The sequence below is a fragment of the Conger conger genome, chromosome 2 (assembly GCF_963514075.1).
Source record: "Conger conger chromosome 2, fConCon1.1, whole genome shotgun sequence".
Lineage (NCBI taxonomy): Eukaryota > Metazoa > Chordata > Actinopteri > Anguilliformes > Congridae > Conger > Conger conger.
Genome location: NC_083761.1, coordinates 54,015,814 through 54,040,410, shown reverse-complemented (window position 1 = coordinate 54,040,410; position 24,597 = coordinate 54,015,814). Strand labels below are relative to the sequence as shown.

The 24,597-nt window shown below is 41.3% G+C and overlaps 2 protein-coding genes across 4 annotated transcripts in view; both read left to right on the top strand.

The window, feature by feature from the left end:
- Positions 1–9,805, top strand: part of kctd5a (potassium channel tetramerization domain containing 5a) — a 32,984-nt gene extending 23,179 nt beyond the window's left edge. For both annotated transcript variants that reach the window (XM_061232320.1, XM_061232321.1), the window contains 2 exons: positions 2,757–2,882; positions 7,143–9,805. In XM_061232320.1, the coding sequence (XP_061088304.1) occupies positions 2,757–2,882; positions 7,143–7,172 (156 nt within the window). In that variant the 3' untranslated portion in view covers positions 7,173–9,805. The remainder of the gene's footprint in view (positions 1–2,756; positions 2,883–7,142) is intronic.
- A 2,216-nt stretch (positions 9,806–12,021) lies between these two features.
- Positions 12,022–22,996, top strand: LOC133121697 (SUMO-conjugating enzyme UBC9-B-like). Of its 2 annotated transcripts, none has more exons than XM_061231086.1 (7): positions 12,022–12,160; positions 14,166–14,233; positions 14,385–14,468; positions 15,618–15,690; positions 15,782–15,891; positions 21,784–21,863; positions 22,093–22,996. In XM_061231086.1, the coding sequence occupies exons 2-7, from the start codon at positions 14,168–14,170 to the stop codon at positions 22,154–22,156; spliced, it is 477 nt and encodes a 158-aa protein (XP_061087070.1). In that variant the 5' UTR covers positions 12,022–12,160; positions 14,166–14,167; the 3' UTR covers positions 22,157–22,996. The 2 variants fall into 2 exon arrangements, with proteins under 2 accessions (XP_061087070.1, XP_061087071.1); XM_061231087.1 differs by having other exon boundaries at positions 12,074–12,140.
- Positions 22,997–24,597: the final 1,601 nt, after the last annotated feature.

Here is a 24,597-nt window from a genome sequence, read left to right as displayed (position 1 = left end):
TCATTTTTACTTTCTGCAGAAGCACTCTGTGATTTCTTTGTCCCAGATCCCAGTACAGACAATGACAGGCTATATCATTGCTTAAATGAATTGAATAGGAGGTTGATGCAAAATCAACATTTACCTTGAGGAAAGTGCAGAATGGGCATTGTATATGTTTGAACGAATACATGTTGAGGCCACTCTCAGTGGAAATGGTGCAAAGGAAAGCACAGCAGTGTGGTCAGAACATGCGAGGTCGCGCAGCTCAAACCGGGCCCGTTTCAGCGGAGGGTCGTGGTCCGGCAGGAGTTTCCGCAGCCAAGCGGCGATGCAAGCAGCGTATCCCCTCGGCGTGCGCGGGCCGGCCACCACGGAGACAAGCGGTGGCATTGTGCACCTGGCATCGGCACGGCCGCTGACTGGACCGGCCTCCCCCCAGAGCGCGGTGTTTACTCAGCCGAGCTGCGCTGGCATTTAACAGGGCTCCCTCAGGAAACCCGCCAGTGCCCAGACAGGGCCGTCTGCCCACTGCGCGGAACAGGGCCACGCATTTCTGTCACGGCCCCAGCCAGGCGGGGCCCTCCCCAGCCCCGCTGTCCATGAGGGGGGTGTTACTGTCCCGGGTTTATTGCTCCTGACGGTCGGTCGGTCGGTCGGTCGGTCGAGGCGAACAGGCGGACGCCCGTATTGTGTTTTGCGTCTGAGGTTTCGTTTTAGCCTGATCCGATATGACTGCTGGTTATTTTTTACAAGGTGACTAACTGTGTATCTCATGGATGAGCTGAATGAATGTGCTGCTAGATTGTATTTTATTTATTTTATGTCGTGTTTGTTTTCGCATTTCCTCAGATTTTCAACAAAATAAACCGCTATTCATTTCGCGTCAGATTATTTTCGTAAGAAAGAATGAAATTAATATTTCTAAGCATATTTGAGTGTAACAATGAGGTTTAAAAGAAAGAAGTTGTCTCAGAAGTTGAAACTTATGATGGGTTTAACTGGCTGACTAAAGCTGGGTGTTTTTATGGTCCTTCTGTTCATTCACTGAGCACAGCGCCGTATAGGAAATGGCGAGTGGGTCTAATTACCTGCACATTACAGGCCTCTGGAGTGTGAGGGAAGATCACTGCACTCCTTCTGTGCAGGGCTTTCACTAATCCACTTACTGGGTTAGATGGATGTGACCTGCTCTTTGCTGCTTAAACACTCCGGCGAAAGAGCCAGGCGCAGAAGGCATTTACACACACAAAGCCTTTCCCGTATTTAAAGACAGCGCCGGTTTCTGCGAAAGTGCAGCTGTACAAAGTCCACCGGTCAGGCCCTCCATTTTGCGCATTAGCTCCTTTTTGTAACGTGACCTCGTGCTGCAGAGACGATCGGTGTACACGCGTGTACTATAATGTACGCACATGTACCCCATGACCGCCCGTGCTGGGTTCACCGAGTGCGTCTTTCTTCCTACAGCAACCCTCGGGCTCTGAGATCTTTCGCTTCATCTCTGTGCTCTGTTATCTTTCTAAACCTCGCCCCTTGGTGTTTTGGTGCTTTGGTGGGGCCTGGTGTCACTTCGCCTGCGTAAGCCTCTGGCTCTTTACAGTGACCGCTCCTTGGGGCCCTGGCCAAGGGGGGAGTGAGCATGCCGATGGTCTGACACCGCAGATATGGTTAATCCTCTTTAAGCCGGGTAAGACCCCCCCCCCCCCCCCAGGCCTGCTGCCAATAGCCAGGCGATATAGCTAGGTGAGCTTTGTGCTGTCTGACCCCTGCCTCCTCTTAGGCCAGTGTTGTGGGTTTAAGGTAACGGTTGTTCCTTGGGTGCTTAACCACTGTATCTTTTAGTACTGGCACATTTACAGATTTGCTCCCTCAACCTTCAAACCTTGTTATGTCTATTCAAAAAGCATTGTAGTCGAGTTGTAAGGTAAGTTGCTCTAGGAGGCTTGCCCACTGCGTGTAATACGTAGACGTCTTTCAGGCTTGCTCGATGGGTTAATGTTTGGAGTTGAGAACGGGAAGCTTTTAACGACTAAAGAAAAGTAGTGACGGAAATGACCTTACCTGTGCTGCCATTTCTGTGTCTGTAGCCAACATGGCATGCTCGATTTGGAATATAAACAGAAATTGTAATGTTTATGATTTAGCAGAATGCTAGTTAATTCCATGGTGGTGGTGGGGTCATTTAAAGGAGAAACCGCTTTATACACACAGGTCTGGTGAACGTCGAGTGCGCTGTTGTTGTTGTTGCGTTGGGAGGGGCTTATAGATTGGCCCATGCCAGGAGGACCTGCACAGAATAGACATCTCCCAGCAACAGTGCTTATTGTGCAGTCTGCTGAGGCCAGGCATGTCTGAACATGCAGAGCACCAGCTCACCGCACTGAACTAACTCGCCCACCAAGTCTCCTCACACAGGTTCCTTTGTGCAACTCGGACCCCTCCGCTCTCTGAGCCAAGGCCGGTCTGGACTGTCTGCCAGCATGGAACGGCCTCGTTCGCTTTCCAGTCGAAAATAAAATCAACCTTATCACCAAGTTGTGTTGTGACTACTTCAAGGGTTTTCTTTAGAAATTTTTTTTTCCATTTGTGCTGTCCGTTGTTTGGATTGTGTCGTTTGTTTAATCCTGATGGAACTTCTCACTTTTTCCGGTCTCTTTTTTTTTTTTTTTTCCCTACTTGTCCTACAGTATATTCTGTGTTACTCTGGGAAAAGATGTGAACCCCAAAAAAGTGACTAACATTTTCCCCTCACGTTCCTCCCTCTTCTCTCTACCCAGCTGGTCAGCATCGGCTCGTCCTACAATTATGGAAATGAAGACCAGGCCGAGTTCTTGTGCGTCGTCTCCAAGGAGCTGCACAACCAATCGTACGGCACGAGCAGCGAGCCAAGCGAGAAGGCCAAGGTGAGCCTCTCTCTGCGGATGCCGTCTCCCCAGCGACGACATCTCAACGACCCTGTAAAAAAAAAAAAGAATAATAATAATCGCATCCCATGAATAAGCAGGGTGACTGTCGAGAGTGACTCATCTTCTCATCTTAATTTAAAGCCCCCTTTCACCAGTCCAGCCCTGCCCTACGAGATGGTCTGGGTGTGTGAGTGTGTGAGATCAGTTGAAATGTTTACCCGGCCCAGCTCCCTCTTGCTTGGGGAGAAACGGTCTCTCATTGGGCCCTCAACAAGAGCGGCCCTGTGCCTCAGTGTCCCCGCTGGTATGGGAGGAACAGTGCTTACAGTATATTGACAATGGACGTATTGAAGAATGATCTGCTTATTGTTCTGGGTAATGTCAGCTATGAGATGGTTTGGCACTAATGATGAACACCATTATCGCTGTATTGATATAATGTGCAGTATATTGAGTAGGGAAACTGAATTTCCGAAGTCTTTCCAAATGCCTGAAGAATACCTATTTTTTTTTATTCATGCAGTTTAATTTATTTATGGTTTTGCTTTTTTTGCTTCATAGGCTACCCTTGGTTATTGTTCAGGTTTGTGTTTTAATGTGTACAGTACTTGAAAGGCTATTGCCAGTAATTGTACATTTCCCTGTGAATGGACCATGGTATTTTGTCTACAGTTTAACGGTGTATTTTTTTAGATGTAGTACTTTACGTGATGTCAGTGTCGTTTGACAACTCTAGAGACAAGCCTTGAAAACCTGGAGATCACTGGTGGGGGGATTCATGTGACTAATAAGATAAGATGATAGATTATTAGTTACTGTTAATGGGATTATGGCGACTTCACAAGTGGTAGGTGGTGTTAAATTGGGTTGGTACAGTGGATAGTAGCATGGTAGTGTTAATTCTGCAGGTTTTCATTCAGGCTGCTCTGTGTTGGGTGTGTTCAGTGGGCAGAACTTTTATACAGGATGCTATGAAAATGACTAATGTATTTAATTCTCCACACAAACTATTACTTTAATTCATTTTTATGGTACGTTTTCAGAATTTTTCCTGTAACTGGGGGAATTTTTATTTTTTATTTCTTCATAAAATTATTTTTTGGTGCGTGTGAAGTACATGCAAGACATGAATTGGCTGTTCAGTTGTTCCACTCTGTAGTTCTGTCGTATTCTTCAAAGTCTGAAGCATACAGACCCTTCCAAGGTTCCAGAAGTTTCTTGAGTGAACGGTGCCTGCAGCATACTGCGGTACTTTCTGCCTAGTGAACACACCCCCACCTTATTTCTCTCCCCTTTTTTCAGTCCCTGACATTCATTGTTCGTTTTAAACTGTCTTTCTTCTACCCTTCTTTCTCTGTGGTCTCTGCATGCTGCTCAGAGCGAGGACGAAGAGATGGATTACGAGTCGAATGACTCTGATTAGGTTTGAACCGTTAAAAGCCAATGTGTGAGAACTTAGCCCTCCCTCCTTAGTCTCCGCAGAAACCCCCCTCCTGCCCCAGCCAGGGGTGAGTGGTCCTGATTCTCTGGGGCCTCTGTGGAGCTTTCCAGCACTGTCTAAGGTCCAGTTATACTAGGCACCAGTAGTGATGCTTTCATGAGATTCTCATCAAGACAGCGGTAAACGCAGTCACACTATCAGAACTCATGAGCTCCTGGACAGCAGCCCGGCGAGATCAGGACAGGACCCCCACGGAATCGAGAGAGAGACTTTCCATCCCTCCATCCCTCCACGCCATTCCTTATTGTGCTTTTTCATACATCCCACTTGGGGGCGAAGCTTGCTCTAGAATTATATCCCCAGGATGTGGAAACGGGTGACGTGGGTACTTGTTGCAGAGAAGGGTGAGCCCCTGGTGGGGTCCCCTCCTGGCTGACCCGGTCCAGTCTGATCTGGTCTGATCCGGTCTTGCACAGCCTGCCGTGTGTTTCTCTTTTCATCCCACTTTAGTTCTCAGTCACAGAATGAGGACATTGGTTGGATAAGAAATTAAATGTCTGTTAAGTCATTAGTTACCTGCCAATTAAGTCTTCCTCGACAGGCATCATTTATGTAAAACAGTGGAAAAAGCGAGAAATAATAAGTCATTCTATTGGTAAATCAATCGGATAATCTGACAAAATGTCTCCTTGCAATTCGTCCCAATTAATATAGTCACTGCGTTTCTTCAAACATCGGAATATTGTCATTTTTAATTTGACTTTAATCAATAGTGATGCAAGTAAACTGTGCCGTTAATTTAGTTAAATGGATGGATACACTTACATTTACTTACTTGGAAATTCTTATTGATTTGATTAAAAGAAAATCGTTGTCCAGAGGACAGTTCATATCAGACCCTAATAAGTACAAGATAATCTACAATTTCTGATCTTGAAAGGAATAGATTTGTGTTTTTTTCATATTTATCACATGATCCGGCTCCTCATTTGCAGTCTCCCACATGGTTTAGATTCTGGCTGTGACACAGTTCATTTTAGTTTTTGCTATCTCATTCAAACACTGCTTTTTTGTTTATTTTATTTTACATTATTGTACAAATAGAACGGAAGTCATGTGAACTTTGAAGTCATATTGTGTATTTCAACTGTAAGCAGACCCTTGCACCGACGTTGGGCAGGTGCTTAAATCGGAAAAGGTTTTCTTTTAGGGGCATATTTAATGGCAGCTGAACAGAGTGTTACTGCACTTTGGTTCAACAATAGAGAAATTAATGTGTGAAATAATTTGGGCATTTCTCCTATGAAGGCGATTGGTCCAGTGCTTGGGCTCTGGTGCTTAGGCTCTGGTACTAAGTACAGGCCTATGGGAGCACAAACTCCATGAGGTTTCAGGGCCTTTGCGCATTGCGCAATCCACGCCAATACTGGGCTCTGCTTAAACCTTTGACTGATATATATTTTTAACAATAATAAAAAATTTAAATTGTATATTATTTCACTCGGCATAAATTGGTACATGACAGCTTAAAAATACATTCCAGCAAGACAGTCAACCAATATGAATAATTACAGGGGCAATACACAATATACATTGGTGTGGGGGCAGAATAAACATTATACAATCCACAGTATTTACATTTACCAATCTGTATTTTATCCTGCTTTTTAAGTGTCATATAATGGCAGAAATGTTCCCAGGCATCCTTTTGCTTCTCCCTTTTACCGCCAGTCCTGGCCAACACATTTTCATAGGACGCCACCTCCACCGTAAGGTCCGTCCATTCCCTCCGCTCTGGTGTCTTAGGGGGTCTGCTTCGACCTTTTCACCTGCGAGCACGCCCGCCACCCTTTGATCAGGAACGTCAGTCAGGCTCCCGGGGGAAAGAAGAAAGGGGAAAAAGGTTGTTTGGGAATCTCATTTATTGATCTGGAGCCCTCTCTCCCCCCCCAGTAAATTCACCCTTTCTGTTTGGCTTAATGCCCTGATAATCACGGAGCACGACTTCAATATTTAATGACCTCCTGTCAGCAGCTTCTTTCCTGTGCCATCAGAATCCCCCCCCCCCCCCCCCTCCTGCCAAACTCCTCTTCTGCGGCTGTGATTGATTTAGTGATAAATGGACGGTCTTCATTATCTCTGCAGACCTGCATCCAGTCATCCCTTCAGCGTGTAGGACTATTCCCGCTTACGTTTTTACAACTTGGAGGAACTGCAGTGTTGTCTGTTTCTGGCATAATGCCTGTGAGTGGTGTGTCCGTTTCCTCTATGTCCTGAGTTTCATTTTCTCTCGAGGCGTGAGTTGTCTGTAATGTTTCATCTGATTGTGCGCTGAAAAGCTGGGAGGAGGTGTAGAGGACAGTGCTGAGGCCTGCTATGGTAGGCCTGGCCTTGCCTTATGATGACATATTATCATAAGGCAATAATGATACACTGTATGAAGTTGAGCTCTCATTTCATAAACTAGCAGGGGTGGTGGAGCATGGTTGTGTTTGAGCATCCAGCAATTAGGAAGCTTCCAGCAATTAGGTGTCCTGATGGCTAAACGTGTCTTTGCCTCACAGTGCTGGAGAATAACTACCTTCAGCTACCTCTGATGCACATAAAACACAAGACTACAAGGGTAGCATGGTATGGCAGCATGGTAGCATGATGCCTCCTATTGGTTTTCAAAGGTGACAATTAACCAGCTGGTCTTAGGAATGCACTTAGCAATGATGTGTATTGCTGTAGAACCCTGCATTAGATGGGTGATATTTGAGCTTTGTGTACTTTAGTGCGAATGAGCCCGAACCTCTCCTTGCATTGTTTTGCAGATCCTTCAGGAACGTGGATCCCGAATGTGAAGAGACAGTATTAAACCATGAGAATTCTGTTGTGCTACGAGCTCCGGGTAAAGACACAAACATATCACAGATGAAGAGGAGCGTTTTTGCAAGAAAGAAGAGAAGTTACTTTGGGGCCTACACCCCCACCCCCTTTTTTATTGTGTATATCAAGTCCACTTAGTGACTTTTTGTGCCTGTACAGTAAACTGGACTGATTTTGTTTTTGTTTTTTGTTTTTTTGTTTGTTTTTTAAAGCAAATGGAAAGTGTTTTTTGTTTTTTTTTGTTTTTTTAAGCTTTTTTTCAAATTCAGATGCAGTAAATATGTCATTTGTAGTAAGCTGAGCAAAGACGGTCTTACAGTCATTCTTGGCCAATGATTTACTCAGGGTCTCCCATTGTTGTTTCTTTAGGTGCATTAACCTTCTTACTCTAAGGTCTTGTAAGGGAATTTAACGGTATGTGAATTTAAAGGTATGTATTTGCATTTGGGATTTTGCTCAAAAATCCAAATACTTTCGGCAGAGGGAAATCTCAGAGGTTTTAATTTTAATATTTGACTGAGATTTTAGACTAAGAAAAGAAAAAGGGACCCATGTAGCTGTTTACAGCTTGAACGTTAATGTGCATCGAGTTATAGGGATGGTGCTTTAGGTTTGAAAATAGCCATATAACTAAAAGAAACGTGTTTAATTTAGAAATGCAAATTCTCAAGACCTCCTTGTCATGCTCATCTTTTTCAGTTTTCCTTTTGCTTTGGGCAGAGAATTTGTTTTGTACGGTGATGGGGTTTGGGAAATGGGTGAGGGGGTGATATTTTAAGGCTTTTTCCTATCTGGGATGTTTATGATACAACTTATGGTAGCAAAGAACAAAAATTGATTTAATTAGAACTGCACATTTTGTATTCTGTGTGGTGTACTCAACTTAAGGTTTTAAGTTGTACTGGAGCTATTGAAACAGGAGTGTCTTCGACACAATTGATCTTCTACACATTATAGTCATGGTTTGTTTGTATATAAGTCTCTGTATATTGAGATTTACCAATCACGGCAGATTTCATATGCCTAGGATGTTTAATTTTTATGTTAAGGATTTACATGGAAAGCTTATGCTTTCCAGTGACACAATTTTAACTTGGCACAGACATCGACTGTTAGGCTGGTTCTGCTGTAAAGTTTTTTTGTTTTGATTGAAAGTCCGATCCCTTTGTCTTGCATGATTGCACACACTCCGAATAAGAGTGTGTTTGTATGTGTAGATATTTTATACACACCCTTCCAAACACCGCAGTGTAAAGACATTGCTCATATGTAGATATACTTGCACACTATAAAGCTTGGCTGAAGACTGCAGTAGTTTGCAAACATGCAAGTTAAAGCACTGAGCCTCAATTCTTAGTAATACATTGTCATTATTTGCTCAGGCCTAATCTATAGTGTGTGGAGGGAAAATATACATATATAATATTATATATGATTTATTTTTAGTATAATTTCCTTCAGACCAAATCCAATGTCAAAGTGCAACTTAAACATTGAATTCACGTGGTCCGGGTTAACACAAACACAGGTGCGCACACATCTGTATGGTTTTGGATATTCGTAAAAAAGGAGTGTATGTCTAATGGATGCATGCTGTTCTCTTTTCTTTTTCTTTTTTTTTTAAACTAATACACACAAGGGCTTTTAAATGTGGAGTGCAAGTGATACAATCTGTAAAGAGGTTCTGCAAAAATGGGACAGACTTATTGCCGGAGTTAGGCAATGTTTACATTTGCAATAGTGTTGAAGCCTTCCAGTAATCTTGCACACCTTTCCTTACCTTAATATAGTGACAGATTTGTTTTATGTTTCACTGGAGGGACACCGTCTCTCCCCAGTCCAGTTTAACTGACCAATGTAAATAATGGACTTTGTTCTACATTATTGTTAACATATCTTTATACATTTCCCAGTTGTTTTATGTTAACTTTTTTTAAAGCTGGGGAGAAGGCTTTCAACCCCCCTCCATTACAAAAGCTAAGAATAGAGTGCTCACAACACCCCTTCGTAACAGAGCCAAAATGGCCACCGTGGAGACCTCGTTTGGAGTGACGGTGATCACACCCAGCCTGTGCTCCTTGCTGTGAGGAACAACAGTCTGGCCTGGTTGGTGGGCCTCAGTGATGCCCAATCTGTGGTGACACAAGTGAAGGGATGCTGTACTGTTGCAGTGATGTTCATGACTGGTTTTCAGGAGGTGTTGCTATAGCATGCAGTGCCTCCCTATTGTCCCTACCCAGCCCATCTCATATTTTGACTAATGTAGCAAGAATACATTACAGGTCATTTCCAGAGGCTGCTGAAGCTCAATATCAAAGGCTAATATATATAATGTGTAAAGCCTACCAGTTGTATGACTTTATTTTTATCCTCAAATCTGCAAAATAGTTTTCCTTTTTTTTTTTTTTTAAGAACTAGGCCTAGCAGATTGAAGTTTTTGCACCAGTTTTTCACTATTATGATTACAATATCATTTCAATGTTTTGTATTTGTGCATATTTTTTGTTTCTTATATATATAAATAACATAAAATGACTGGGAGAATATAAGAGTGATATTGAGCAAAGTGTGAACTAATAAATAAATGGTCTTTAACTTACACAGTAAATGACATAACTTAAGTCTTTTTTGACAACGTTGTTGTGTGCATGGCTTTCTTTTCACCTTCCTGAAGTGCAAGTTTTTCAAGTAGTTCCGTGCCTTCTACATGCTGCAAGTTTTATCAGGTCTGTACAGGTTTTGCTTGCAACCACTCCTTGGAATCCCTTCATTGGTGGCTGTACAAGGAGCTCACCAGACACATGACTACTGCCACTATATTGAGTACCATCCACCTATCATTAAACAAGTGTAGATATCCTTAATTGCTTCTGCCATCATTAAACATTTACCAGTGACCACACTACTGCAAGTGACTGCTGCCTAGAAAAGTTCTTGTTGCAGCTGTGGTTCATGTCTGTGCAAGGAAAAGTAATGCTGAAGCAGGTTACTTTTAACAAAGGCAATGGGGAAACGCTAGACTTGATCAGTCTCAATGGGAACAAACATTTTGGACGCCGCTGTATCTGGTCCCTTTATAACCCCATTCACTATCAACATGAGTTGTATTTATATTTAAAGGTTTATCCACATTGCTTGCATGATGTCTCCCCCTAGCGTCTTGTGTCTTAACAACAACATCGAGTCTAATGGACGCGTGGTAACCTTTTATGCAAATCATTTTTTGTGTGTCAATCCCAGCTGGTCAGTACTTCACCTTGCATACAGTGCAGAGAAACAGATGGCTAAACCAAAAAAATAAAAATAATTACGCTCACTTAAATATTTAATTACTTGAAGAGATATTACATCTAATATAGATATTTATAAACCACATATACTAGATATAAACAAATATATTGTATGCTCATTAAGGTGGCTTCACAATTAAGGTGGTCTTTTTTTGTTCGGATAATGTCCTATTTCTCTTTTGTTCGCCATCTTACCCTACCCCAGATCTAACCTTAACCATTAAGAGGAAAAACGCGAAACTAACTTCAGGTGACCACGTTTTACACAAGCTTAAAGTTCCTGTTAAAGTGGAGGCTGTCAAATATATGCAAGCCGAGGAACAGGATTCAAATCATAGGCGCATGCGCAATTTGACCAGGTTTATAATAATTGCGTCATGTATTTTGTGGCCAAACAGAAAGAATATGTGACTTCGGGCTGTCTAGTTGTTCCAGATTTCCTTTATTTTAAAATAGAAATAATACACTTGCTTCGAAAAAGACCTTGGGGGATGTTCAGAGCTATCCTTGACTTATATTCCAAATACAATTTAAATGTGATTTGGGGAAAAAGTATCAAGAATTCTAAGATCCCAAATAGACCATACAATAGGACATTGGTCAAATCCTAAAAAGGCAAAAGGGTATGCTTAACTATATTCGAGCATCAGTTACGGTTTGACTGAATATAACGTTTCCATCTTTAGCCACGCCTTGTTGGAAAAAAAATCTACAAGAAAAATTTGAAGGGCCAGTACGGCCGATCAAGGGATCATCTATAAAGTTTTAGATTTATTTTTCTATGTGCGTTGCTTACGGTACACAGCACTGGATTTTCCTTTAGATTTAAGTCACTTTCTTATTTTATAAATCAGACATGCTACCTCACTACGAAGTACTTACCTGTAGTTTACCATATACTAAATTAAAGGACAACCTAATTACTGTTTACTATATTTTCAGTATCACTGTGTAGGCTATTTTACAATCAGTTAGCAATCCTTGTTGCAGCATATTGGGCCTTTATATGGTGTAAGCACACCATTCTCTTAAAATTAAAAGAGAATATAACGTCGTGTTCAAGAAAGGCTAAATTATAGCATATGTCTGGTTATTAATACATAATAACGCTGGGAAAACCATATTTTAAGCACATCCAGTTGGCTCTGGATCACGTTTTTAAAAAGTGTTTATTGATACTCCCTTACATATGCGACGCGTTCACTTTAAATGTACAGTTGTCTAAAGAAATGCCTGTAAGAATAAATAAAATTGCTACATTGTTACAGAAATTAGCCGATTGTTGCTTTCAGCATTTGTTGAAGATATGATATACACATTTAATCATTTTAATATGCATATTTTAAATGTGGATAGTATGATGCTTCACAATCTCAAGTGTAGCCTACTGTATCTTCTTGTATTTATTCATTGTTTTAACAAGCACACTGTCAATCACTAATCAAGCTTATTGACAACAACCGGGAAAACCCATTCAAGCTCAATAACAATGTAATTAGTGGTAATTATTTTCAGGCGGTTCGGCAGTTATCAACCGGTCCTATTTAGCCTGGGTGAAATCGGTGCTTTTACAGGAGGGAAACTTCGCAGGGCTTTTTATCCCGAGTTTAAATACGGTTTCCATTCAAGGCCGAACGGCAAAGAAAATAATAGGTATTTTAATTATACATAAGGTAAGAACTTATTCGCAAACCAACAATATGTGTTTCAGTTGGTTCCCATAAGTATGTGGCCTTTGGCAGCTTGGCTGTTTTTGTTTGGTTGCTGTGTGAATTAATGTATGCCCTGCTTTTGAGAAGAGCCTAGCTAACGTCGTTAGTCCTTTGTCCTGCCTGGGTAACGTTTTGTGGGTGAACATGGTCAACCTGATGATCCATTTAAAGCTATACCACCAAAAGTTTAATAAATAGTCAAAGTTGACTGGTGAATGTATTGTGTATTTGGTCGTCCAGAAGTGCGATTTCACATGGTGCTTCGCTCCTCCAGGACTATTTTTATTTATTTTTTTTAATCCTGCGCCAGAGTGAAATTGGCGCAAGGCTGCCTGTAAGCGATGTGCTGGTATCTCGGCTTAACCTTAGTCTAAGGCTGATCGAGGGGGTTCAACTTCCCCTTCCGTTCACTTTGGACCCTTAAATTATGCTTTGGTAAACGCTGTATGTAACCAACGAAACCAAAATCGCGGTAATGTTCGCTAGTAATTGTTTTGCCAAACTTAATTTGTTTACCAGACAGACCTAAGCTAGGCAACGGAAACTATGAAACGTGACTCTGTGGAATTGGTTCAGAGAAGGTCCTCCGTTTACATTTTTACATAACATTTTTCCTTGTCATAAACGACCGCAGTTGCGACAAACCTCCTAATTTATATTTGGCTAGTTATGAAGTTGCCTTATTTTCAAACATTTATGCGAAGGGTTACAGCCCGATGGCGTTTGTTTAATAAGGATGCTACAGAGTGCTCCTGAGGTGTGAGTTGCGCAACTTAAATCTAAACTGACGTTGGAATCGGCTAGAACCGATTGTCTGACCGTCTTCGTTAAACGCTGCATTTGGTAACTTGCGGTGATGGCGACATGAAAGTAGCCTTTTCCGCGAGATTTGTGACCTGCATATCTTTTTCAGGGGATTATCATTAGAAAGTCGGATGCTGTGTATTCGCAATCTAGATTCAACCTTGTAATGTAGGTTGACGCTGCCCGTCGGTCGCAGTTACTGGGGAACTTCAGTCATATTTCAGTTCTGCGACTTAACACGTTAAAATCAACATGTGCTAAATAAGAGATGCCTTCTGATGCCTGAAGCGACGTTTTAGTTGAATTTCGCATTTGCTCTTGGTGGACAATTTCTTTGCTTCAGATGAAAGCTGCCAAATCAAGAATCATAGTGGCCTTTTGTTGGCTCTGGTAATCTTTAGTTTTTTCATGCAGGCAGATTATGCAATGGGAATCAAACTAATCTGCTCTGTTTAACCCTTGTGTTGTCTCCGTATTCTGTATGCACCCTGTGTCCACAGGGTCAAAAATTCCCCTCTGTGGACCCCCTGTGATGAAGCCTCTTTATTGAATTTTAAACCGAGTCTACTTCTACTTTCATGTCCAAACAGCCGGTGACTTGTCAAAATCAGTCAGAGTCAGAGACCATTTCATCAGTCTATAGTTTGCTTTTACAACAAAACACTTCAGTAATGATGGATGTGTGGTGATTAAGGGTAAATCAAAAACTGTACTGGAATTGAGTATAACCGCAGCAAAAAGAGCAATGTGTCTATATAAAGTTGTCCTATCTGAAAAGCACTGCTGTGGGATTCTTCCTTTTTTTTTTTTTTTTTTTTTTTTTTTTCTTCCCGGCATTAAAGATGAGCTGAAATCAAAATTCACTCCTCAATTTAGTCTTCTTCTATAACCATACGAACATGTATTAAAGTAAATATTACAACAATATTGTGACATGTTTATTTTCTCATTTTTCCATCTGCTACCTGAAAAAATAAATGTTAATTTTCCATTCCTGTCCAATCGATATCCTTATATGCAGCGGTGTGCATTTTGCTCTAGTCTCAAGTGAATCTCACTATGCTATGCTTCAGTTTTTGATCCAAGTGGTCTACACATTTACCGGTTTGCCTGTCTAAACATTTAACTGCATCTTTCTTTTTGTTTACATGGAAACTACAAGACATGTCTGGTATAGCTTTAAGCCGACTTGCACAGGAACGAAAGGCCTGGCGAAAAGATCACCCATTTGTGAGTAATGCGTTTATAGGGGAGGTGCTGCATGTAACGAATCATTTTGAACTTAAGTGTTCGTGATTTCAACAAGTCTAGTGGTCTAGCCACAGGTGTGTATGCCAGTGGGGGTCTAATGCAGGCTTTTCCTTAATATTCCCCTCTTCAGGGCTTTGTGGCAGTACCGACCAAGAATCCTGATGGAACAATGAACTTGATGAACTGGGAGTGTGCCATCCCTGGAAAGAAAGGGGTAAGAATCTGACTTCTGTTGCTGGACTGGTATGCAATGCTCATAATTCATTGTAGAAGGGATCTTTCAGTTTTATGGGCTTTTTCAGGAGTACTAGGGGGTATATTCCTATGACTCGGTTGGTAGGGCATTGCGCTAACAATGCAAAGTTTGGGGTATACTTAAACGATGTATGCATTCATAATCTTGAATGTTGCTTTCTGTACACATCTAAGAAACCTAGCACATCTGGGTGCTAGTTTCTGTTTTGTAAGATGGGGGGCAAAAGTTTATTTGCATTGAACAGTCATTCCAAATTGAGGAGCAATTGTAAATCCATCCATTTGCTGAAACATCTGAGTTGGGGAGAGTCCACTCTGTAGTCTCCAGCAGTGCAGCCATTGCTCTTTGGCTGACTAACAAGAGGAGTTCCTATTGCATAATGAAGTGGATGACTGGTACCCACCCTCTCTGGGTGTACCTGTAGTATGCCTACAACACTACTAGAGACCAGAGTGCATTTGGCACCGTGTGGTTAATCCACTGTGCTATGGCTAAATATGCTGCCTGAAAGTCCAGCAATACTGCCTTTTTGTCAGATGACATGTAGTGTATACGATCGATTGAAATGTACGATAGGACCTCCATTATGGGCATTTAGAGTCAACCGATCGGAGTATGAACCCAAGTGTCAATTTCACCTTGGTTATTTTTGCAGTTCATACTCCATAATTGGGCCTTTGGAAATCAGTTGCATTCATTTTAACATTCAGCTTGTGACATGGCGCAAACTGTTATCTTGCATAGTATGTGCTTGAGCATGCAATTTGCCCTTGTATCCTTGCATTGTTTTTATGTTTAAATATAGATTATTTTTGATTAAGGCAAGAGGAGTAGTACTCTTCCTAGCAGTTGGCTGTTTGCCAATTATGTTCTCGTGCTGCATTTTCAAAAAGCTGACCGGGGGGTGGTAAATTTAATTTGAGATTCCTTGACCTTATTTTGAGGATAATTTTATTAGTGCTTATAATAACCATTGAAATGCTTCTTTTCTTATTTAAATTTCGCAACCTTTCCACATTCCGAATGAACCCCATTCCTGAAGGGTTTGTATCTGAGCAAGGGCATTTGTTTCTGAGTTATGTAGGAACCTCTTCTCTCCTCCTGCAGACCCCATGGGAGGGAGGCTTGTTTAAGCTCCGGATGCTGTTCAAGGATGACTATCCTTCCTCTCCTCCGAAGTGTAAGGCTTTGCCATCCTCCCTCGAGCCTAAAATATTGGAATATCAGCCAGAGTGTCCATATGTTTTAAACGGAGTATTGCCCTCTTTCAGGTAAATTTGAGCCTCCATTATTCCATCCTAACGTATATCCGTCTGGTACGGTCTGCCTATCTATTTTGGAGGAGGACAAAGACTGGAGGCCAGCCATCACAATCAAGCAGGTAAGCTGGAGCATGGGGCCTGTTTAACCCAAGGAGGGCATAGATTTGTCCTGTCTGCTCAACGATAGTTCTGATCTGCTCCTGCAATAGTTGGACCAATTGATTTGCATGGATGAACATCCCAGTCCTATCTTAAGGTTCAGCATAGGGATGTCCCCTGTGTACCTTAAAGGGTAATGAGACCAGCTTTTGCCCAGTCTCCACCCACTGCGCAATTTAAAAGATGACATTCAATGACACCACATTCAAGAATGGTCCTCTTAGCACTCATACTTCGGTTTGATTTGCACTTCATTGTACGTCGCTCTGGATAAGAGCGTCTGCTAAATGCCATGTAATGTAATGTAAAAAGAATGACCACAAGCAAATGGAAAAGTAAGATTAATTAATCTTACTAAATCAAATGTCAACTATTATGATCCATAACCAGAAAAAATAGACTGACTGGCTAGACTAACCAGACTACCTACTTGATCATAATCGTTTCATTTCACTTAACATCACATTGCAGAAGTGGTGTTAATGACTTCGCTTTATAGGCCGATCTCGTTAGCTGTTAGCCATGGGCTTCTTGGCAGTAAAACAAGTAAATCTGGGTTTTAAATCCATTTTCTGTGCAGAAAGCCACACGGTGGCTTTCTAGTGTTTCGAAAATAGCTGACTACATTATGCGCTCATTTAAAGACTTTACTTTGTTTATTTCCTATGAAAGCACCGCCAGACTTTACCCTGTCGTGTCTAGGAAACGACAGAGTCCAAACGTTCTGTGAATTTTCCCCTACAACCCCTACGGGCTTGAGTTTGGAGAGTTTGACATTTTTGTGGGTGTGTCCTCTCTTGCCAACTGGATCTATAGTCCTGCCCGTTACCCAACTCTACCCTTCTTGTTGATTATTTAACCTGCATGGATGTAAGCAAATTATCAACCTGCGGCCACATCACTGATTGGACTGTGGCTCAAAACCGTTCACTCAGGGTTGCTCTTTTCCATAATGGTCCTTAAGTTTCCAAACGGGTCAACAGACCAAATTGGAAAATAAAAGGCATTGCCATTTGACTAATGAGAAATTTAATAAATGAACTATTAATGCAACAATTTCCTGTAGCGGTCCCTAGTATGTCCAGCAAGTGATGCCTCGACTAGTCCGACATGCACACCTGCCTCGGTTTCTGTTCAAGTGTATGGGGTTTATTCTTCATTGGGGCAAATTATTGGTCAACTGTAGAGGTCTTCCTTTGCCTACCTGCCCCTTTGTTATTACCAAGCTCACCACGGCTTTTCCTGCTTAGTCTAATCAACTGTACATCAATCTGGATAAGGGCGTCTGCCAAATGCCAATAACGTAACGTAATGTAATGTAATAATTACCTGAAGCTCCTGACCCGTATCTAGATTGTATGCATTGCACTGCTGCCACACAATTGGCTGATTACATGACCACATGAAAAAGTAGGAGTAATATAGTCAAATAATTTTTTTTTTTTTTTTTTTTTTTTTTTTTAACATAAATAAATTTAAAAATCCTAATAAGTGCTTGGTGAGTGCATATAAATAGTTCTGACTCATTGGCTTCCTTAAAACAACTCTGGTCCTCATGTTGGCAAATGCCAATAACCAACTCCAATGGCAATCCAAAGCCTTGAATCAAGGCCAAGCCAAGTATAAAGGGATGCAATTCTCACACAGAATACTTTATGGATATAAAAAATGTTTCATTGTCAGAAAAACGGCACTGTGGTGAATGGTAAAGTTCTGAGAAGTACCGGCTCACCATGTTCCGAAAACTGCTACTTTCATGACTAATAACAAAACAAATCACTGAGATCAGCTTTGTTTTGTGTGTAAAGTAGAATTTTCAGAAATGCGCGTCCCATTTCGGCATACAGTGACCTGGTAATGGTCACCATCGTGATTTAACACCGTCTTCCGAACACAGGGACGTTGTGCAGTGGTTTTTTTTATTTATTTATTTTTATTTTTATTTTTTTTTCCTCTCCCTTTTCCTCCCTATAGTTATTGGTTCAGTTCACATCAAAGTTTTAGTGTCGGAGATGGTCAATAAGCAACCATAATCAAACCGCATTCCTGAGGAGAAACTACCTTTTGAATTGACATTAACCCCTGGAAGCGTCCACTTCTCCATATTCAGAACATGGTGAGTTTGTTACTGACGGCAACAAGCAATTAAAATAGCCTACCTAATAAACCGAAGCTTAAGTATAATTATTAGAGATTTTTGTAATTTATTTGCAAAGATAAAATTAGGCTACATTCCTTACCCGTCCATTCATGATGCCACCCCTGTATCTGGTTAATTTTTCCAAATAAACCTATCCTCTGCGCAAATTCCCAATGTGCACCAAAAGGCACAATGAAGTTTAGAAATGCACTGTATCCTGTCATGGCGTTTGCTGTAATAGTAGTTGTTGGAGTGGTTTTAGTTTCACATTTTGCTGAAATGAATGGGCTATTACCATTATGTGTTTGTATCATATTGCTATCAGTTGTTGACATATTTGTAATTGATTTTGTTCAGTTTTACCTGGCCATTCTCGTGAACGTGGCCTGTAACTAACGGGTGCCTCGGTAAAGCAGCAGGGAAAATGTTTTTTTTCACCATGTAGGGGAGAGCGGGGCCGCTTTTCAGGCGGTTGCATTTACTCTTGAGAAATGCATTTCCGTTTAGACATGCAGCATTACTGTCCCTTTGCCCAATGAATTGTGGGAGATTGATACATTTTTCGGGCGATATTGCCAACAGTCTGTTGGCTGCCTGCAAGTGAATAAAATTTTTTTAAAAATTAAAAAAAATTATATATGTGTATATGTCTTGGCTACTGCATTCTGTGTGTGCCAGGGAATTCAAATGTGTCATTGTAAACCATCTTAGTGACCACGATATTGGCTAGCAAACCCAGCAACCTAGCATGCTTTATCAAAACTGTGCAGAGACACCACAGGCGGGTTAAATTGGCTGTAAGGAGTGCAAGTGGAAAAGTAGCCTAACGATAACAATGTGCTGCTACTTATACCACCAATAACCGCACATGTAAACTAGACTAGACTGCGTTGTCAAGTCTTATCTTGGTGTACTTAGCCTACCTATCAGTGTCTATGAATCTATGGACTTGAATTCATAAATGAATACATTAGATATCTTTAGTTTTTATTTACTTATTTTCTTCCCCCCCCCCCCCCCCCCCCCCCGCACAAACTGAACCTCATTGAACAGTTGTGCTTCATAACCGTAATGGAATATGAAAACAGTGTAGAATAACATACTTGCCACAGATGCCAACCGCTCTACATTTTCTATGTAGATGTGTATAGAGCCGGTTGAATCAACTATCGGAAAACACTAGGGGGGGGGCCATCAGACCATACAGGTTTGGGCATGGTTTAACAACCCTCAAATTAAAGGTGACAGTCTGCACTTTAACCTTATTCAAATTATGAAATTTAAACCCAAATCCAATGTACTAGTGTACAGAACAAATTGTACCATTATACAAATGTGTACAGGCAGCACTGTATATAACCTGGGCAGCAATGTTGGCTTTTTGCTAACACTTTCCAACCCATAAATTTAGTTATCTGCATTCAGTGGACTAAAGGGAGCAATGTGTCTGGAGGGAAAAAAAGTCAAAGTATTAAACGCCTGCTTAAATCCCAGGCTGTGAGGAAGATGGCTATGTGAAAGTCCCATTCATTTTTCCCATAAAGAAATTATGCCTTGATCCATGAAATCTGTATATGAGCAAAGGTTTTGCTCTGGGTTGTCTAGCTTCCGAGGCTTATTTTTAGATTTTAGAGGTTTAATGTTTTAATGGTTGTCTCTTTATTCCTGCTAATGCACAGAAACTTCTAAGTCCTTTACTTTTCATAGTTTTTCCTTTATTAAAGTCTCTTTGTTTGGAGCAGTTGAAGATGCTACAATTAGGTGCACTGGCTTAAAGGTACAATAGGTAAGATTTCTGTTAACATTGTTACAAGACCATTGTAAATCCCCTCCAAACATTGAAAGGCTCAGTGACATGTTGACTCGCCCTCTGCCTGGGTTTATAGTCCGTAAATGCTCGTTTCAAAATATGCAATTGACAGACCGGCACTCCGTACCAAAACATTGTATAGCGGTACAATAATTCAAGCTTCATCTGGTTATGTTGGTGCCACTAATTCTTAATCCTTAAGCCTTTGGATATGCCAGGTCCTCCTCGTTAAATATATTGATCTGTTTTCCTGTCCAAAATAAAGGGTAAATGTAATAAGGACTTTACTTTATTGTAACTCTGTGACACTAATTGCGACAAGCAGACATGGGTGGTATTTGCATTTTCAGGAGCTAATGTGCTTAAGCCGTGTGAGATCGTGTGCCACTGTTGTAATGGGAAAATGACTATTCAAAGAATGCGGAAAAATAAGCTGGAAACCCAGCACTTTCAGCAGGTTAAGCGAAAGGATGCATTTAGACACACCCTGACAATTGCCACTTGTGTGCAACAGCTAAGACTATTGTTCTAGCTACATTGGACTGCCTTTTGGCATCTAATGACCAGGACTGTCAATTAAAATAGGATTTTTTTTTTTTTTTTTTTTTTTTCAACCATAGTTTAATCTGATGTTTCTTCACACCTTACTGGCCTGGTGTTTGTTTCTTTTTAGAAGGCTTGCATGGGGTAGCTAGTCCTTTTAAGACATTCTAGTACAGGGCTGCTCAACGTCAGGTCCCTTGGGCTGCAGTATCTGCATGTACAGTACTGTGTGCCAACCACCGGATTTCACTAATGCACTTCCTGAACCCAGGAGGGACAATATTCCAGCAAATACGGTGTTGTGCATGGTTGGAGCAAATGCTTGCAGGATCTGTAGCACTGAATGGATGAGCCTTGCACACTAATGTCAGAAACCGCTGTGACCAGCAGCCTCGCAGAGGGATATGTGGCTCTTCTGTCACCCAAAGAGGGGGGGAAGAGATGAGTAAGTCCCTTGATTCCTGTGTAGTACCATCCTGTTTTTCCCCCCTCTCATAGGTTATTTTTGCTGGTGAAATTGCGAATGTAAAATTTTTGCTCCAAATCCCTCCAACATAATTTTTAATGAGCTACAGTGTAGGTGTGAAAGTGCTCACTATGAGATTCATTGGTAATGAATGCAATGAGATTCAATGCTATTCTGCAAATGTCTTCTATTGCAGTAAATCTGCAGCTTAATGGCAGCTGCAGTTTGTCCATTATCAAGAAAGGTCAAGTGAATTAAAGAAAAGTCGTCTTGGCTACCAAGATTAAAAAATAGATCTCCCTCTTCCTTGAAACGCCACATTTGGCTTCTCTTTCTTGCTCTATCTGCTCCTAGCTCCGCCCATTGGGAGAGGCTAAGAAATGTAGCAAGAGAAAATTAAGACTGAAGTCAAGAACTTTAATTGGGCAAATGGAATGTCCTTGCCGTTTCAAATGTCAGTTATACGTGGCAGATCATTTATACGTCAGGATTTCCAAAAGCGTACTTCCGCAAAGGATGCGCTAATGTTCTTGCTCAAAGGAAAGATTTCTAACTTCTACTATCTCCTAGATGGACTATTTAAGGGGTTGGACTGTCTTTAAAGATGCCAGAAAAGGAAGAGTGGAGTAAAATGAGTGATTGGAATGAGTCCTCTGTTTTGGTTGAACTTCCCTTGAGGCAGCAGTGTGTGTTCACAGTATTGTTTAACCACCAGGAGCTTTTCATAAGCATGCAGGACTGTTGTAATATGCATCCAATGTCATCCAGGCTCCAGAACCTCCATTTTGTTTGAGTGATGCTCTTCTCTCCTGGAAGCCTTCCTCGCCTGCTCTTTCCATCATACTGCGTGTGAGAGAATGAATTAATAAGTGTGGTGTTTCTCCCCGTTTCAGATCTTGTTAGGAATCCAAGAGCTTCTGAATGAACCAAATATCCAGGATCCTGCCCAAGCTGAGGCATATACAATTTACTGGTGAGTCTCATTATGAGGTACATATCATGGAGATTGTTGGCACACTGAGGCATTGTAAAGTAGACCTAAATCTATAGTTGCAAAACATGCTTTATTTGGCGTTTTTATTTTTACATGGGTGGCCCCCTGTGCTCAGTAGATGGCAGTAAAGCAATGTGAAAATCCATATTGGCCATGCATGTTTTCCATTCCCACTCCCTTTAACCACACTTTCTTTTTTCTTTTTCAGCCAAAACAGAGTAGAATATGAAAAAAGAGTTCGTGCACAAGCCAAAAAATTTTCCCCATCATAAGCATCAAGACTTATTCTCTTAATGGAAGGTATTGGTTTGGCAAGGGTTATTTTCTTTTTCTCTTTTCCACAACAATGTGCTCTCTCAATTCGATTCACTGCAGACTTATTTAAAAAAGAAATGTATCTATATACATGCATATATTTTGGTGCCATGTACTGTCCTTTGCCACTTGTCCTACATCAATGTTCTCTCTTGACTTTCTCATCGACTGCATTGCGGGTATGGCGCTTCAGCAGTCCCCACTTGAGCTAGCCTAGTATTTGTACAGGAGCTCTGAGCATGTCTGAAATGCAATTTGAACAGGAAGGGGGAAAGGGTTTGAGTCTCTTCATTTCTCGAGTCTTAGTCACTAGTGACATGCTACAATGCAGGACTACAACTATCCAAATTAACTGTCATTCTCCTTCAAGTGGAGAACATATTTTCTTCTACAGGAACACCATGGGTTGGCTTGTCTTTCAGTTATTTTATTGCGATTCTGGCTCTTGTTTTCTTTCACAAAGGGTGTACTCCCTCAGTCTTTGTATTTTCCATGGTTTTAACGATGTAAAACTTGCTATTTCTTTAATGTCAGTATTTCAACTGCTGTAAAATGAAACTTTTATACTTTCTATGATTACACTAGTCTCTAGATTACTTTCCATCTCTGATGCAGGCATTGTACTCGGCATGTTGTAAAATATAATAGCATATTGCTGCCTTGGCCATTGAGTGTTCCTCTAAGAAGGAGGGAAAAATAGCCACAGTGAATCAAAGGCAGATTAGCTTATTTCTGCATCAGATATTTATATGGTGTTTTGTTCATGTGTTTAGAGTAAATAAAACTGTTTATACAAAGCCAGTGTTGTCATTGGTGCACGTTTTGAACTAATGTGGTTTTATTTCAGAGCCATTTCACCCATTCAATTAATTGGTGACATCTTGTGCAATAGATCTATTTTTAAAAAGCTCAGTTCCAAAGTGTGGCGAAAATTGGCAGTGAACAGGTCAGTAAGTTTATCATTTTTGCTACTCTAATTTTCAGGTACTCCGTTCATGCTCCCATTCTATACTCTGGAGTTATGCCTTATAACCCTGTGCACCACACTATATGAACGGTAATGTTTTTGCATGTTTGGAAAAGGTCTCCATAAGTACTGAATTGTGCTTCATATTCCTGTTCACTTCCTTGCATCAGATGTGGGTGAGGATTAGGTGTGTGTTCCTGCTTTTGAGATGTCTGGCTGGCAGCAATAATCTCACAAAGGCACCCTAAGAATAACTTGCAAGAAAATAATTTCTTAAATGGAAACCGCTGTAGGGGAGAAACTTTCATATGCTCAGAGTGCTTAAATGGAGTGGATTGGGCTGTATTGATCTTGCATCTCTGGGTGCCTCATCCATGGTTTGAAAAAAATGTCCAGTTTTCCTTTCCCTTATTTGATCATACACTTCAGGTAGGTTTTACTTGATTTCTGCAACCATGCTTTTGGTCTGAAGTCTTCCTAGTGTTTGAGTGGAATTCCTAATGTATGGTGCAAATATAATCCTGCTTTATTTTCCCGCAGCGCTGACCCCAAAACACTTGGTGATTTGCACTTTGGTGATAAATGCAGGCTCTTATGCTATTTATTTATAAGGAGAGCTGGGGGGGGCTGATTTGTGCCACGCAGGGGGATGTGTGCAGGGCTTGAGTGGTCTGCACTACAGCCTGAGCTACTAGTCTTCACCAAATCGTGTGTGCGTGCGTGGTGTGTGCGTGCGGTGTGGTGTGTGTGTGGTGTGGTGTGTGAAGAGCCAGTATCTACAATTGGGAATCATGCTGGTATTTGAGGCCTGCTGATGTAACTTTGTGGCTAGGGGTGAGAGACCCGCTATAGGTGTGAAGTGGCCAGTTCCCCCTAGTTCGGCTACTCCCTTCTTGCAATACTTCAGAAATGAATCTGCCGTCATGCACATTTCCTCATCAGAACAATTTACAATTGATTTGTGCATGAAAGTAGGGCTGTCCAAATCTTCAGGTTTGTGAGATACCACTTAAAGGGGGAATGAAAACATGTATGAGTTTTGCTGCCTTATAGAGTTTGAGCTTCAATAAAGCAGCCAGTACAAACACATAGGCAGACGTGTTGGTAATTCACAGAGCTAGTCTGTAGTCACTTTAATAGTAGCAGACCAACTGGCCGTGAGTGCCAGGCTTGGTCTGCAACCCAAGCTCATGGTTATTCAGATTTATTTTAAAACGGCATCTTAATTCATATGCATTGATTTCTACAAGTTATCGAGGAATGCTCTGGCATAATGGATTTTATTTTTATAAAAAATAAAAAAAATTTTAAAAGACAATGGCACACTTCCTGACTAGCTTGTAGGGAGAAATCAATTTTCTCACACGGAGTACCTTTCATGAGCAGCCTGTTCTGGGGGCAGTCTTGGGGTTTTGGGCGCTAACGGTTGAT

Coding starts and splice junctions, on each gene's coding strand:
- LOC133121697 (XM_061231086.1), top strand. CDS start 14,168: ATGTCTGGTATAGCTTTAAGCCGACTTGCACAGGAACGAAAGGCCTGG. Junction 15,892..21,783: donor CAGCCATCACAATCAAGCAG/GTAAGCTGGAGC, acceptor TCCCCGTTTCAG/ATCTTGTTAGGAATCCAAGA. Junction 21,864..22,092: donor GAGGCATATACAATTTACTG/GTGAGTCTCATT, acceptor TTTCTTTTTCAG/CCAAAACAGAGTAGAATATG.